Source organism: Microtus pennsylvanicus, chromosome 3, assembly GCF_037038515.1.
Source record: "Microtus pennsylvanicus isolate mMicPen1 chromosome 3, mMicPen1.hap1, whole genome shotgun sequence".
In the NCBI taxonomy this organism is placed as follows: domain Eukaryota; kingdom Metazoa; phylum Chordata; class Mammalia; order Rodentia; family Cricetidae; genus Microtus; species Microtus pennsylvanicus.
In genome coordinates this window covers 84,477,651-84,494,738 of record NC_134581.1, presented here as the reverse complement: position 1 = coordinate 84,494,738, position 17,088 = coordinate 84,477,651, and the positions used below count along the sequence as shown (strand labels likewise).

At 41.7% G+C, this 17,088-nt stretch overlaps 1 protein-coding gene across 1 annotated transcript; it reads right to left on the bottom strand.

Moving 5' to 3' along the window:
• Nucleotides 1–5,484: 5,484 nt before the first annotated feature.
• LOC142846679 (prostate and testis expressed protein 14-like) lies at nucleotides 5,485–10,578 on the bottom strand. Its single transcript, XM_075967524.1, has 3 exons — nucleotides 10,518–10,578; nucleotides 6,044–6,157; nucleotides 5,485–5,615 (listed from the first exon to the last, which is right to left on the bottom strand). The coding sequence occupies exons 1-3, from the start codon at nucleotides 10,576–10,578 to the stop codon at nucleotides 5,485–5,487; spliced, it is 306 nt and encodes a 101-aa protein (XP_075823639.1).
• Between the last annotated feature and the right edge of the window lie 6,510 nt (nucleotides 10,579–17,088).

Genomic DNA, 17,088 nt, shown 5'->3' with positions numbered 1-17,088 from the left:
CCATTCTTACAGGTATAAGATGAAATCTCAGAGTTGTTTTGATTTGCATTTCTCTGATGGCTAAGGATGTTGAACATTTCTTTAAGTGTCTTTCAGCCATTTTAGATTCCTCTGTTGAAAGTTCTCTGTTTAGGTCTGTACCCCATTTTTATTGGATTATTTGTTCTTTTGATGACCAATTTCTTGAATTCTTTGTATATTTTGGAGATCAGCCCTCTGTCCAATGTGAGATTGGTGAAGATCTTTCCCATTCTTAAGGCTGTCATTTTGTCTTATTGACTGTGTCCTTTGCTTTACAGAGGAAGATATAATATAAATAAATAATTATTTTTTAAAAAGAAAAAAGATACTGCTATTTTATTGTGTGCTCATCCTCCTGGTTGTTTGAACTAACTTTAATGGAACTATGCAATAAGCAGTTTTGCTTTATATGCCCTATGTAATCAACTTTCAATCAACTAAACTAATGTGTGGTTTTAATCTCAAGTTATCTACTCTTCCATTCTCATAAACCAGAAAGCAATGCATGTATGGTATGGGATAAACATCTTGTATGCTGTAAATAAGTTTTATTTCCAGTGATTACTAAAATAGCTGATTTGGCCTATGTCAAGGCAGGATAGAAGAAGGTAGGAAATCCAAGCAGAAATACAGGAAAAGTCTGAGCAGATGCCAGCAAGCTGCCAGAGCAACAAGATGTACTAAAGATCAGGTAATGCCACAAAGCCACATGACAAAATATAGGTTAATAGAAAGGGGTTAAGTTGTAAAAGTTAGTAATGAGTCTAGCAACAGGCCAAACAGTTGATAATTAATATTAAGCCTCTTAGTGACTATTTAAAAGGAACTGTGGGAATGGGTGGGACAAAAAAAAACCTCTGTTTACATTTAGTGCTTCAACACTGTACGTACATCCACGAAAAGCCTGAGAAATCTTTTTTCTTTTCTTTTTTTTATTGATAAAAGGAGAATAATAAAGAAAAAAAACAAATTTCCACCTCCTCCCAGCCTCCCATTTCCCTCCCCCTCCTCCCCTCCTCCCACTCTTCTCCCCCTCCTCCCACCCCTCTCCCCTTCTCCCCACTCCTCTCCCCCTCCCTCTCCAGTCCAAAGAGCAGTCAGGGTTCCCTGCCCTGTGGTAAGTCCTAGGTCCTCCCCCCTCCGTCCATATCTAGGAAGGTGAACATCCAAAATGGCTAGGCTCCCACCAAGCCAGCACATTAAGTAGGATCAAAACCACGTGCCATTGTCCTTGGCGTCTCATCAGCCCTCATTGTTCGCCATGTTCAGAGAGTCCAGTTTTATCCCATGCTTTTTCGGTAACAGTCCAGCTGGCCTTTGTGAGCTCCCAGTAGATCAGCTCCACTGTCTCAGTGGGTGGGTGCACCCCTCGTGGTCCCGACATCTTTGCTCATGTTCTCCCTCCTTCTGCTCCTCATTGGGACCTTGGGAGCTCAGTCCAGTGCTCCAGTGTGGGTCTCTGTCTCTATCTCCATCCATCACCAGATGAAGGTTCTAGGATGATATGCAAGATATTCGTCAGTATTGCTCTAGGATAGGGTCATTTCAGGTTCCCTATCCTCAGCTGCCCAAGAAACTAACTGGGGACCTCAGCTTGGGCACCTGGGAGCCCCTCTAGGGTCAAGTCTCTTGCCCACCCTAAAGTAAGCCTGAGAAATCTTAAAAGGGGCTTCTAGACACACAAAAACAGAGTCAAGAATAACTTTATAGTTTAAGTCATTCCTTGTGAGCTGAGGTACAGAACTGTGTTCCCTGATCACTGCAGGCTTGAGCTGCAGCATGGCAGATTCCCACAGCCTCTTATATGGACTGTGGTGAAGAGGCTTATCCCAACCACTATCTACAGGCTTGAAGTACAGCGGCATGCTACTTGGTAGCACCATGGACCCCATAGTCTCCCAGAGTTGGTGAGGTAACTGTGACTTTTGCTGATACCTCCAAATTCTGTAAAGGTGAGTTGTCACTTTGGTCTAGCCATGCCTGCTTAGCAGTTTAAAAACTCTCCTAGTTAGAAAAGGATTACAAATATACAATAGGGGTAGATTCAAATAAAAAAAAAAACACTGCAAACTGGTCACACTGTGTTTAAAATATGTGCATAGGCTTGAGACTGAAAAAAAAGAGTTACACAGTCACAGATTTAAAAAAATATACTTATAAGATAATAAAATAAATTTCTTAAGAAGATATACTAAAAAAAGAAGATATACTAAAAAATAAGTCACATAAAATAGGAAAATACACAAAGTCTGGATTATATATTTTATTCTTTTCTTTGAAACTTTTTAACAGTTAATGAGCTCATTACTAAGAGATATTTGATTATGGGAGCTGCTAAGTTAAATCAACATATATATTTTAAAGGTATCTTGACTTCAAAATTTGGGTCTAAGGATATGTCACTTTGGAAAAGAGGTTTTGCTTGTGTTTCCACAGATAATGAGAAGCTATGAGTTCTGCCAGTTTAATATGGTTTGATAAAGAAAAATCCCCTGAAAATCCTGGCTATAAACATAAAGAAATAAACCTAGGGGGCTGGAGAGATAGCTCAGAGGTTAAGAGCACTGACTGCTCTTCCAGAGGTCCTAAGATCAATTCCCAGCAACTACATAACTACATGGTGGCTCACAGCCATCTAGAATGAGATCTGGTGCCCTCTTCTGGCATGCAAGCATACGTGGAAGGAATATATAAAAGAAATAAACCTAAAGTAACCTTCCAGACATGTGATTAACAAGGGCCTTTAGGGTCCAGACTCAAGGTCCTCTTCAGGGTTCAGATAGGATGCTACAGCAAGCAAAAAGTTCTTAGGGTATCTGAAGGGGAATGAACTCTCTCATACTGTGCTGTTCCAAACAAATCCCTTTATTCTTCTGCCTCACCTCTCATTCTCCTGTTCATTTAAGGGATGTTGGGTACAAATTGTTATTGGTCATAGTCAATATCTTTCTAAAAGAATAAATGGGGATATTATATAAAAATAAAAATGGTGGATTATTAAATCTATCTTAATCTAAAAACAACTGTTAATCTCAAAATATTTTACATTGGTATGGATTTTAGTTTATTGATATAAATTTAAGGTTAATTTTATTATACTATATGTATATTTTTACTCTTGTTTAAGGTATTATGTTTATGCAGCTCTTTTAAAATATAATGTATAATTAAAAAATACAGATTGTCATCTATCATTGTCAATCTTAAAACCATGAAAGTAAGGTTTTCTGGATATACAAAGATATATTTCAGATGAATAGGTAATCTTCAAACACTTTAAAGACCTACAGTCTTTAAATTTAGAATGTTTAGAATGTTTTAATGACTTAGAATTCTTTTGCCATAAAACACATCTGCTACTGGTAGCACTGATCTACTGCTAAAAAGATAATGGGCACCAAAGACATTCCATATAGAGTTTGTTTTCTTCTTGGCAAAACCAGCCTTTACTGTTGACAGTAAGTATTCTGTCCACTCTGGACCAGCAGAATACAAAGAAAAGCAACTGATGAACTTTGTCAAGACAAGGTAAAAAAGTCCATCAAATTTTTCTGCTTCTGAAAATGGTCTGTCAGATATTCTAGGCCGATAAGCCAAAGTTGGATGCCCCAACATAACAGAAAAACCTTGGATGACTGTCCAGGCAGTCAGCTATTTTTAGAAGTCACTTGCTTGCACCTCCTGCTTACTCAGATAATATTTTTCCTTCTCAGGTCTTTGACAGGGTTGAAGACTAGATAATTATAGTCATAGTTTTTCTTAGTTATAATAATAGGTAAATTAGATAGAAAAATTTAGAATCATCAAAATAGGGTGGATAATTTAACATTTTCTTTAATTTTGTCAAATAAAAATAAACTAAATATTATAACTGTAATTCTTACTTAATAATTGTTTTATTGTATTTACTTTACTATGTTAAAGTTAAAACTTTCCTTTTGATTAGACAGGGAGGGAGAAAGCTGTGAACATGTTTTATTCCCATTGGTTAATAAAATAGCTGATTTCGCCTATGGCAAAGCAGGATAGAGCCAAAATCCAAGCAGAGATGCAGGAGAAGGATGGAGTCTGGGCAGATGCTAGTGAGTTTGGTGGAGCAACAAGATGTACTAGAGAATGACAATGCCACGAAGCAACATGGGAAAATATAGATTAATAGAAATTAGTTAATTTAAGTTGTAAAAGCCAGTTAGTAATAAACCTGAGCTATAGGCCGAACAGTTGTAATTCAAATTAAGCCTCTGAGTGATTGTATTAAAAGCTGCTGTGGGAGCAGTCGGGACAAAAAAGCCTACGTTTACATTTGGTGCATCCACATAAAGCCTGAGAAATCTGAAAAAGGGCTTCTAGATACAGGAAAACCGAGTCATGAACAGCTTCATAATGCATGTCTTTCATTGCAGGCTGAGGTACAGAACCATGTCTGCTGGCTACTGTGGGCTTGAACCGCAGCGTGGGAGATTCCCATAGCATCTTATATGGGCCACGATGAAGAGGCTTATCCCAGGCACTCCCTATAGGGATCAGGCAGGAGAGAAAAGACTCTGTTTACATATGTATGTTTGTATATATATTATAATAAATAATGGAAACAATAAATAGGCCAAAAGCCCTTATAAAATGAAACTCCACTGCAAATGTTGGAAGCAGCATACAGATATTTTTTGATAACCAATAATGTTTATAAATTGTTTGTTATCTAGGTCAGTTGGGGTCATTGGAGTCAGTGAATTTAACCATATAAAACTCTGTTGAAGGTTCCCGTAAAACATCCTTCATTCATTCACTATGTGACGTTTTCTGTGTCATTCAGTAGAAGAGAGAGAGCAAACATCTTTATTTAATGGGGCACTCAGACGCACAGAGAGACATGGGTGGCAGTCTTTAAACAGGCATAGATTCACCAACAACAGAGAGAGATGACACAAGACACAAAGAGAGAAGTAGAGAATTCAAATCTTGGCCACAATACATGATATAGAAAGTAGGATGAAAACTCCAGGCACGGTCAGTAGAGAGTGTTTTCTGGTATGCTCCATGGCCATGACTCAATGAACAACACTGAAGAAAATAGAAGCTACAATGGTCTTAATATTTGTGATATATAACTTTTTATATTTCAATATATACAAACATATATCATGACCTATTCAAAATTCTAAAAACCTGTACCCTGTGATGTCTGATCCTAGTCACTTGATGGTACCAAGGATGTCTAACAGATTTAATAAGCAGAAGTCTGGATGTGCCTGTGAGATGATTGGGGAGGATGTCTATGACCTAACCATTGGTTTAAGCTACTAATTCATTTGAAATTTGAATGGCGTATCAAGAAACATATGCCCTGGTTAGAGGAAGTAGACCACTGTTGAGGTATCAACAGCTGATGCTAAGTACAGGCTGCTGAGCAGGGAGGCTACAGGGAAGGAGCGAGGGCTCACCAGAGTAGAGCCATGCAAAGTGTCAGGCTTTTAGAATATTGCAGTAAGACTTGTCACTGCAACATTTCATTATTATGCTTCTATTTCTATTCACAACATTCTCATTGAAGCACAGGTCAGCACATCTCTGGACTCCAAACTGGATTTTGCCATCTGGAGAGGAAGAAAGACAAGAGGCAAGCTATAAATATTAGTGAAAAGAGTGAAAGCCGCAGTAAATGAGAGCCAGGCTTCTAGGTGAAAGGTACATCTGCTACACAGGTATAACTGAGGTGGCCCTCTGCTGTCACCATCCCTCAACCCCTACTCTAACCCACAGGCAGAGCTCCATTCCCAAAAGTGCGGAATGGAATTTTAGAATCTAATTCCTATCATACCAGAGTATATTCCACCCGAAAGTCACCAACCATGGCCCAGACACCTTTCAAAAATATTTTTTTTAATAATTTGTTTGTTGGTCTGACCAACAGCCAGCAGACACCTCCTCCTTCAGTCTCTGAATTTGCCATCAAGCTTTCTGGAGATGGATTCATGACTGTAGGGCAAGCAAGATGGCCCTCAGAGCTCCCAGACTTACATACCTCTGAACAATAGAAGCGAGGCACATTTCTCACCAGGTTTAGCAGTACAGCAACCTTCTCCTTTCTCACAAATTCCACTAGAATTGAACCTAGCACACATGAAACACGTCAAAGCTGAAAAGACAAAAGCAAGTGTCTCAGTTAAGGGGCTCACTTAAGGGGCTCCCTTGAGGCCCAGCCTCAAGCATGCATGGTAGCTGAGCCTGTGGCTCCGGTTAATGGAAAATAAACAATAGTCATGAAAGGAGCTGACTGTATGCTGAGCTAACCCTTTCAGGAAAGGTCATAACCATGGGAAAGTTGAAGGAGAGTTGAAAGATTCCCCAATGACATACCCTGAGAACATACCAAGTTATCAGGATGAAAAAAATCAAAGCTCTGATGTGGGGTGCCTAACCCACCACGTAGTGTTCTATTTCTGAGATGGCATAAAGAGACAGAAGGCAGAAAGAGACCAGAGTTTGACATCACCAGACAGAGTTGTATTTATTAATACACACAGCAAAGGGAGGTCTCTCCTTTCTAGGAAATGGAGGGGTCTGCCAAGGGGAAAGCCTGGAACCATTTACAGCTGCAGGGTGAGGGGATTTGGGGTGAAGAAATTGCTATGGTCTTGGGGGCTATGCTGGTTTGGAGTTTCCCCTTTCTAGAAGTGTTTGCCCAAGGTGAGGCAGACTATCTTGGGAAGCAGGTTGTCTCACTAGCCATTCCTCTCTGTGCTGACTGATAAAAGTTGAGCAAGGTCAATTATAGTCCCTGACAGACAAGCATAAAAAGAGATAAGGAGCAGGGTCATTGAAAGAAGGGAGAATGGGGGAATTGGCTCTTTCTTGACTGCTTCAAGCTAAGGAGAGCCTTTATTGGGAGGGGGTAGTCCAGAGTCCATTGACTCAAGGATCTTCTGGTCACTTAGCAGGAGGAGTTTTAACTTGTTTAGCCACAATGAACCATGGGATACCCATCATGCTTTCCTGGAGAAGCTTTGGAGGGCTCACAACAGATGTTCAATTACAGAGTAAAGCTGAGAGACTGCCCAAAAAGGTAAAAGGAGGTGCAAGAGCAGAGGTGGAACTGAAGTGAAGTGAAGAGGATGGGCATGTCTATAAATAGGGCTTCCATATAGGGAGGGGACCTTCCCTGTGTTTATTAGGGAGGGGTGGGTCTGTGGGTCTACATGATGGCAGTAGAAGTGACAAGCTGGAGGAGAGTGACAGGTAGATTTTCCAGATTGTGGAAAGAGTAGAAGATGGTATGAGTGTGAAATTTTTCCGTCCAGGTCTAGTGATTCAAGGTGACAATGACTAGTGCCACCATCAGGAGTACTACATTAAAGTAAGCTACCAGAAGCAATAAGGAGCAACAGAGTGTTGAAAAAATGGAGCAGGAGAAAATGGTGGACTAATTTAGAGAATTGTGTCTGACCTGTAGTGAAAGGGACGACAGTCCCTGGCATCCAGGGTTTCTCCAGAGCATCTAAAATGTCTTTTTGCAGCTGTATCTGGAACAAATGAAGCTCTTGTAGTGGGTGAGAACTATGGGGAAAGCTAACATGCAGCATTTTATTCATGGTTCAGGATAATAAGGAAGAACTATGTGATCTAAGGGAAGAACCAGAGTGGGAGGGAACCAAAAGCCCATCCACAGGTGGCTTGTGACTGAATTTTTTGTACGGTCCCTGTGTCTCTGGGACTAATTGAGTCAGTTAGGAGTTCTTGGTACTGAAGCGACATCATTGGTGCAGGATGATTCAAATCCCAGTCTCCACAGGAGTCAAATCCAGTGGTTTTTAGTCTGGAAAAACTGCAGCAGCTAAAGAATGAGCTGGTCCTAAAGGAAATTAAGCTGATCAGAAGTTTCTTTAAGGGTTTCTGAGAGTTTCAGAGACAGGGACGTTAATTGATGTAAAGAAGTCTTCCGTCCAGCTGTTTTAGTTGAGTCCTTAACCACACCCAGAGTAGCAAGAAGAGGAGTGATTTGGATGACCCATGGCCCATTAGTTCCCACTTTAGAGATCACTGATCTATCTTAAAGTGCTTTGAGCTGACAAAAGGGGCAATGCAGAAGGAAGAGTAATAAGCATGCATCCAAAAGATCACAATACACCATAACAAATGGCAAAGTTGCAGAACATAAGTCAGGAAGTAATGACTGTACAAACTTGTGAGACAAATGAAAGAGGAAAATATTTTACATCAAGATTAGCTTAAGAGCATTGGCACAGGAGACCAATTCCTAAGTAGAACATCAGTAGCACAGACACTGAGAGCAACAATCAATAAATGGGATCTCCTGAAACTGAGAAGCTTCTGTAGGACATGGCAAACAAGACCAAATGACAGCCTACAGAATGGGAAAAGATCTACATCTGACAGAGGGCTGATCTCCAAAATATATAAAGAACTCATAAAACTAGACAACAGAATATTAAATAAAGCAATTAAAAATGAGGTAGAACACTAAATGGAGAATTCTCAACAGAAGAAACTCAAATGGCTAAAAGGGATTTAAGGAATTGCTCAACATCCTTAGCCAGCAGGGAAATGCAAATCAAAATACTCTGAGATACCATCTTACACCTGTCAGAATGGCTAAGATCAAAAATACTGAGGACAACTTATGCTGGAGAGGATGTGGAGTCAGGGGAACACTCCTCCACTGCTGGTGGGAGTGCAATTTAGTACAACCATTCTGGAAATCAGTAGTGGTTCCTCAGAAAATTGGGAATCAATCTATGTCAAGGCCCAGTGATATCACTTGGGCATATACCCAAAGGATACTCAATCATACCACAAGAACACTTGCCCAACAATATTAATAGCAGCATTAGTCTTAATAGTCAGAACCTAGAAACAATCTCAATGCGACTCAACTGAAGAATGGATAAAGCAAATGTGGTACATTTACACAATGGAGTATTACTCAGCTGAAAAAACCATGACAGCATGAAATTTGAAGTCAAATGGATGGAACTACAAAAAACCATCCTGAGTGAGGTAACCCAGACTCACAAAGACACATATAGAATGTGCTCACTCATAAGTGGATAGAAGATATAAAGCAAGGAAGGGAGAACCAGACTGTAGTCCACAGCTCCAGAGAACTGTGGAGCATGGAGGGGAGCAAAGGGGGAGGGTGGAAGCAGAGAAAGGAGGAAGGAAAGGGAGTGGGGAAATGTAAAGCTCAATAAAAACAAAAAAAAAGGTTAAAAAAGAAAAACCTAAAAAGAAAAGATTAGTTTATTTTGTTTAGTAGGGTTAAATGCAATTATAGAACTAGCTAGACCATGTACCAGAGTTCTGTAGAAGGGTAAGATAACTCCTTTGGCTGTTGGTTTCATCATGCTTCTGCATAAGGAATGAGTACCCGGAAGCTTTGTAAAGAAGTCAGTTAAATTCGGTGTCTTAGTTAGGGTTTCTATTGCTGTGGTAAAACACCATGACCAAAAGCAAGTTGGAGTAAAAGGCTTATACTTCCACATAGTAGACGATCATTGAATAAAGTCAGGGCAGGAACTCAAGTAGAATTTCGGGAGGAAGAGCAGTCAATGGCTGCCTGAGAGACAGATGGCCCTGCCAGGCTACTGGAGAGCCTGGGCATTGGAACAGATGAGAACAAGGGAGGTGCATGAAGGAGGGCTCAGGTCACCAATAGACTCTGATGCTTTTTCTGTTTTTTTTCTCTTGGCATCAAATGTTAGATTTCTAAGAACATAAAAAAGACAGAAAACAGAAAGAGATCAGAATCTGACCTCACCAGAGAGAATTATATTTGTTAGTTTACACAGCAGGGGGCAGCCTCTCCCCCACAGGAAACAAAAGGGTCTGCCACAGGAAAAAGGATGCCTTTGACTCTTTATAAAAGGGGCCTCAGGAACTTGGGAATGAGGAAGATAGTTGCACCTATAGGGGTCTATGAGGGTCTGCAGTCCCTCCTTCATGAAAGCTTTTTTCCCAAGACAGACAGACAATCCTAGCAAGCAGCCTGTCCAAACAGCCCTTCTTTCTATGCTAACTGATAAGGACTGAGCAGGATCAACTGGAATCTCCAGGAATCCTGTCTTTAAGACTGAGGCATTTTATCACACAGGACTGGACGAGTGCATTCTTTCAGCTTTCATCCTGCCAATGACCTTCCTTTCCCACTTAGGTCCATTTACATTTAAGTGTGCGGAACTGAGGATGCTTGAATGTGCCAGAGAACAGAGGTGAAGGAAGGTGGAGAGAGGGAGGAGAACAGGGTGATAAGGAGCAGGAGGCAGAGCACCAACACCAGGACAGAGGAGGGGAAGCATCCTTGATTATGCGCAGCAGAGGGAAAGGGAGAAAGGAGATGTAGACATGGGCATGAAGCAGGGATCAGTTCTGATGTTATCCAAGTTCTAGTCCTTGTTCCTCAAACCTCCTATTGGTCCCAATATGTGGCATCAGTATGTCTACCTGCCAGCAGCAAACCCTACCATCTTCTGGGGTCTCACCTTGCAGGGAGCTCACCAGCAAGGTGAGGCCCATCAGGAACATCAAGATGTGTTTTCCCATTGCAGTGAGATGTGCAGACCAGAGGGCATCAGAAAGCAGGACAGCACTCAGGACCCATCTCACAAGACAGGCTTATATCATAAGCCTAGGTTGGGAGGGGCAGCCAGGAGGATCCCAGGAAATGGCCTGAACATATAGCCAGAGGGAAGCCCAAATACCAGAAATTTTTCCTAGCTTTCTGCTGCATAACAGATGGTCTGTAAAGCTCTCATCAAAGGAAAACTTGAACTCGAGGTAAACCTGCAACTCAGTTCATCCTTCCCTTGGTGATAGCATGCCTTTTCAGGAAACCTCAGTGCAATCTGCTGGCCAGAAGGAAAATGCCTTCAGGTGCTGCTTTTGGGGGAAATACGTTCAGGAGGGAGCTCTGAGCTGTGATAACCCCTAAAACTCTAGATAAGACCTGTCACTCTCAGTAATCAAGCAAGCCTGCTCACTCCTTTAATATAAAGTTTTTAAAGTAAAGTTGTTCTCTTGTCCCTCAAGGGAAGCCAGAGAATCTATGTATATCTCTGTGCTTGGTCATTGCTCTTCTCTCCCAGGACTCCATGTATTAGCATTTGCTGCACTGGACACGGCAATTCTGAAATGGGGATTCATGGCTGTGAGACTCAATTCTAGCAGCTGGTGGCTATGAGTCTGGAGGGTGCAACTGCACCCTGTGCACTGACTTTCTGTGCAGAAGGAAACTACTTCTCTCAACCTGATACATTCGAATGTTAAAATTGTGTTCAAGGAAATGGTATATGTACCTAGGTATTTCTTAGCTGTTCAATAAAACAGAAAGGACAAAGAGCAGATTCAGGCCATCTTCCAGGTAGGCCACAGTCATCCTTCTTACATAGAATACACAGACAGGAAAAGTTAGAGGACTTTGACGACAGCCTGGGAAGGAAAACCAGCCCTTCATTATGGGTCTGGATTCCGTGTCCTGGTGCTGATGAGTCAGGAAGCTTCAGGCACCATGGATAAAGCCTTAGAGATATTGGATATTCCTTAACACACATCAAGCAGATGTCCCTGTCAGATGTTGTCATCTTGACATGCCTTGGAAAAGGGAACATCAACTGGAAAACTGCCTGAATCTCTCTGACTTGTGAGCATGACTGTGAGTCACTGCTCTTTTTCGTGTTAGGAAATTGGTGTCAGAAGGTACAGTGCAGTATGAATGGTGTCAACCCTAGGCAGAGGAAATCTAGCTAAACAGAAATGAGTGAATAGCCAGGGTGCATTGTTCCTCCATGATTTCTGTTCAGTTCTTGAGTCCCTGCTCTTAATTTCTTCAATGATGGACCATGGCCTAAATGTGCAAGCAGAAATAAGCCTTTACCTCACTCAGGTTTCATTTGGTCATTGGGTTTGTCACAGCAACAGAGAGGAAACTGGATAAGATATGAAAGATGATAAATGAGCCAAAATGATGTATAACCTTGAGATTCTCACATTTTCCTCTCGTGACTACCCTGATAAATCCCCTTTATACTTTTGTTTTATATGAAAAGTCTCTAAACATTAAACATTATAGTAAATTACACTCAGGGAAATGTATAAAGAAGGGTGGTGCTTAACCAAATTTAGAAATTAGCTGGAGAGTCACAGAAATATAATGTACACTCATTGTAAGAGCAGCTAATCCAGACACTCCCTAAAGCAGCCCAATCACACATTTGTTCATGGTTAGAACGTGGGCCTGGTATTTCAAGAACCAAAACAAAGAAAAGTCAGGTCATGCCACCCACATCACGCTGGTATAGCCCTGTCACCTATGAATGTAACAGGAATGTCAAACAAATGTAGTTGCTTAATTCTGTTCCATAGAGAAAAGAACTCTGATGCCTACACAGGAAATTAGATTATAGCAGTGGCCAGGCTTCTTGTCCTCTGGAAAACAGTATAAAAGCAATTTTTTGAATTTTTAGTGTATATCTCTGAATCACATACACACACAGGTATACACACACACACACACACACACACACACACACACACCAATCAGGTTCACCTCCCCATGCTCTCTATGTGTGGCTATCTTCATTCTTTTGTGATGAGGAAGTCACTCATCACTCCTGGGCATTGCTCCATTCCCTTGGAGTTTGTTGTCTCAGGCCTGCTGTAGGCTAGGTTGTTGGCTCAGACCTGTTTCTGTAAATGTCCCTGGTCTGGATCTGTTTCTGCAGAGGTCCCTGGCTTGGGGTTGGTCCTGTAAAGGACTCTGGCTCTGGTCTACTCCCTCAGAGTTCCCAGGCTCAGGTGCGGCTAGACCCACAGAGGACCTGGCTCAGGCTTAATACCTCAGAGGTCCCAGACTCACACTCAGACCCACAGAGGTTTCTGCTTCCTCCCTATTCCCTTTGATGTCCCAGACCAATGCCCAGACTCACAGAGGTCCTGGATCAGGCTTACTCCTTCTGAGGTACCAGACTCATGCCTGGACTGGCAGAGATCTCTGGTTCCTGCCTGCTCCCTCTGAGGTCCCAGATTCATGCCCAGTCTCACAGAGGTCCTGGATCACACCTAGCTCCTTGAAGGTTAATAGACTCATTCCCAGATCTACAGGGGTCCTGGCTTAGGTCTGCTTCCTTGAAGGTCCCAGATTTATATGTAGACCCTCAGTTGTTTCTGGCTCTGGCTCACTCACTCAGCAGTTCCTCCCTCGTACCTGTTCCAGTGGAGTTTGCTGTCTCAAGTCTTCTCTGGCCCAGGTCGCTGGCTCAGTCTTGGTCTGCCAATTGTCTATATTATTCTAAAAAAAAATTCCAAGTAATCAGGCGGGTAAGAAAAGGATGTTATTATTTTTAGATTATAATTTTAGTTTTATTAATATAAACAATGTTCTTGAGCCTACCCACCCTAAGTGCTCTGAGATTCCCCAGCAATTCCCCCTTCACATCTAGGTAACCATAGCTACAGTGAGTCCATGAGCACAGTAGCCATGGCATGTGCAGGGGACAGCACTCCCTAGCACTCCTGCCCATGCTCCAGCTCTTGCATTCACTCTTCCTGCTCTTCCACAATGTTATTGGAAGAACTGATATAGAAATCTCATTTACTAGTCTCATCTACAGCCCTGTAGCAGACCGTGTGCAGGGACCTGGCCTTCCTCATTGCCTCCATTTCCTGGGGACACTGCAGACCTCTGTGCAGACCCAGACTTTCTTTATTAGCCCCTCCCTTTGTGTCAGCCACCAAGACCTGGAGATACTCTACCTAGGAAACCCCTGGCCATGCTGGTCTGGAATTCAACAAAGAAAGAGAATTACAGACCAATTTCCCTATGAACAAAAATGCAAAAAAATTGAATAAAATATTTGCAAAAATAGATGCAAAAATATTCAGTAAAATACATCTAAAGGGTCATCTATCATGATCAAATAGACTTTATCCCAGAGATGTAGGGATGGTTCAGCATATGTAAATTGATAAATGTAATCACTATAAAAACAGAAGGAAAGGCAAAAAAAGACATAATCATTTCATTACATGTAGAAAGGTTTTTGGTACAAATCCAACACTCCTTCATGATAAAAGTCCTGGAGATACTAGGGACCTTCTTAAACACAATAAAGTCAATTTACAGCAGCCCTAAACCCAACATCAACGTAAACTCAAAATAATTCCATTAAACTCAGGAAGGAGACAAAGCTGTCCACACTTTCCATACCTATTCAATATAGTACTTGAAGACTTAGCTAGAGCAATAACATAAGTGAAGAAGATCAAAGGAAATAAAATTAGAGTGGCAGCTGTTCTAAGAATTTAACAACATAACAAAAGGGGAACGGTAGCATTTGTAAGGGGCTGAGAATGGCTGTGAGAGCATGACTCTCTGAAAGCAAAGTAAGAATCAACTTCTGGTGCTGATGCAAGTATATGCATCTTAATTGTGGTGCTTGGGAGAAAACATATTTCCTAAAATTCAGAAGGTAGAATTGTTAAAATTAAAGAAATAAATTTCACCATTGTAATTATGTATTTTCCATTGCATGTATTTATTCATTTAGTATGTGTGTGACACACTTCAACATCTGGCATTTGGAGGTCAGAGAAATCTTGCAGAAGTATTTTTTCTCCTACCATGTCTATCCTGGGAATTGAACTCAGGTCATCAGATTCGGTAGGAAAAAACCTCACCCACTGAAACGTATCACCATTTGCCTAATTATATAATTTTACAACTTAATATGTGTGGGCATTGACCACCAAGGTGGAGAACAAACGTGAAGGAAGAAGAGCACCGCTTCTTGCTAGGTTCTCTCTCTCTCTCTCTCTCTCTCTCTCTCTCTCTCTCTCTCTCTCTTTCTCTCTTTCTCTCTCTCCTTCCCCCTCTTCCCACACACATCATGACATAGATATGTTAAAAATAAATGCACAAATAAGTAAAAAAAGTAAAAGTAAATCTGTTTTAATGAAAATATTATAAGCTACCATATAGATCCAGTGGAATAAATTTTATAAGGCATATAGTGCACAACAGAACATCCAAAAGAGTATGGCATTATCTGTGTAGACTAGGAAAGTCATCTAAGATGATAATGTAGAATGCAGGACTCAGGGTTCCGGACATGTTTTGGTAGCAGAATGCTTGCTGGCATGCTCTTGGACCATGAGTCGATGAACAGCACTGCAAACAAAAGATATAAATTTTTATATTGTGCAAGTGTATAAATATTTCTACTTACATACAAACACATGTCATGATATATCCATGATCATAAAAAACACTGAAATACACACCTGAAAATGGAAAGAAGCCATGTTGCTGTAGGGCATGGTGGGATTACTAACCTGGCAGGGAAAGCATCACTGAGCAGAAGCTTCCTCAAGAGTAGGTGTCAGGTGTGTCATAGTCACCTATACAGAATAAGTGTTTCACTGCAGTTTATATCAGTGACGGCACTTGTGACAAAATGTAACTGTGAGGAGAGTGTGCAGTATGTCAGTCAGTGATGGAAGGAAGGAGGAAGAGGAGGATGGAAAACAGAATCTGGGAGAAGTGGAACACCCAAGGTGCTGGGAAGCAAAGAGCATCTCTAGCCTCAGAGAACTGCTGGAGTACACACCCGTCACTCAGCACAGACAATTGTGAGGCTTTGGGAAGTCCTGGGAATCGATGGCCCAGGGTTTCAAGGCTACAGGAGCACAGGAAGGGCTAACAGCTCACCTGCAGCTCACCAAGCCAAGAAGGCCCGGGGCTCTAAGGCTGGTTACAGAAAGATGTGTTGTTGCAGCATGTGTATTTCACAGTGATGTATCTTTCTGTAAAGGTCTGATTGATGCACAGGTTAGAACATTCCTGGATTGTATACTGGATTCTGGAACCTGCACAGGAAAAAGGGAAGAATTAAAGTGTATGCATTTGTGGAAAGAATCAGCTCTCAACAGTGAGAAAAATCAGGCTCCCAGGTGGAAGATCCATTAGCCACACTGAGGTAATCACAGGGAATTCTCTGAACTATAACCACAGAGCACTAATTTGGCTAAAGGAAGGCTTAATGTTTGCTAAAATCCTAAGTGGATTTTTTTTTTTAGTTCAAATACTCTTGTCCTGGGTCTGTTTCTTGAAGATACACAAAGAACCACCCAGATTCCTCACAAAATATTTTTCTCCCTTCAGAAGTTTGTTAGTCTGACCATGAACCTTCAGCAACAATTACCAGAAGCAAAGGTACTTTTACCTTTCAGAGAGGCAGGTGCTCACACACACTGCTTTTGTGGTCAGCACTATGAAAAAGACTTTATCTCCTTCCCACAAGTAAGCTGCCCGCCCCCCGAGACCTCCTGGGCATACACACCTGTAGAGACTTCTACCATAGCACACTGCTGGTCACGTTCAGTCTCACAAGTGCTTTTTCCTTTCTCACAAATCCCCTCCGAGTTCAACAGCTCACACTGGAAGCAAGACAATGCTGAAAAGATGAGCGCAGGCATAAGAGGCTCATTCATCAGACAGGAACTGATCATGCAGCTCTGGTCAATGAACAGAAAACATCCAAAGCTGACCCCTGTAGGGAGGCCCATGGTCATGGATCCTATAAAGGGATGGCTTGAGATGTAGAAGTGTCATATACTGGAAATAGACAAGGCTGAGTGGAGGAGGAGAAGGCTATGATGCTGGGTACCTGAGCCAATCACCCAGGACCTGACACACCCTTCACATCCCTTCTTCTTTTTTCTGTCAAGGACCTTCCTTGCCCCATTTCTAAGCCAAATTTAGGACCATGTACGTGAAGGTTTAGGAAGTGAGAGTGTGTGTATATGAAAGAACTCAAGCGAGAAGCAAGAGAAGGACCAGAAAAAGAGCACCAGGGCCAAAATGATGAGAATGAGGGTACTGAGGATGCTACACTGTGCCCAAAAGTGGGAAGGGAAGAAAGGAATGTGTGGGTATGGGGTGAAAGGTATAGAGATGAAATCTAAAGACTGTCAGGTCTTACACCGTGTTCCACACCTCCACAAAGCCTAAGAACATTTGACAACATGACTGCCAATCAGTTCTTGTTCCCAACCACC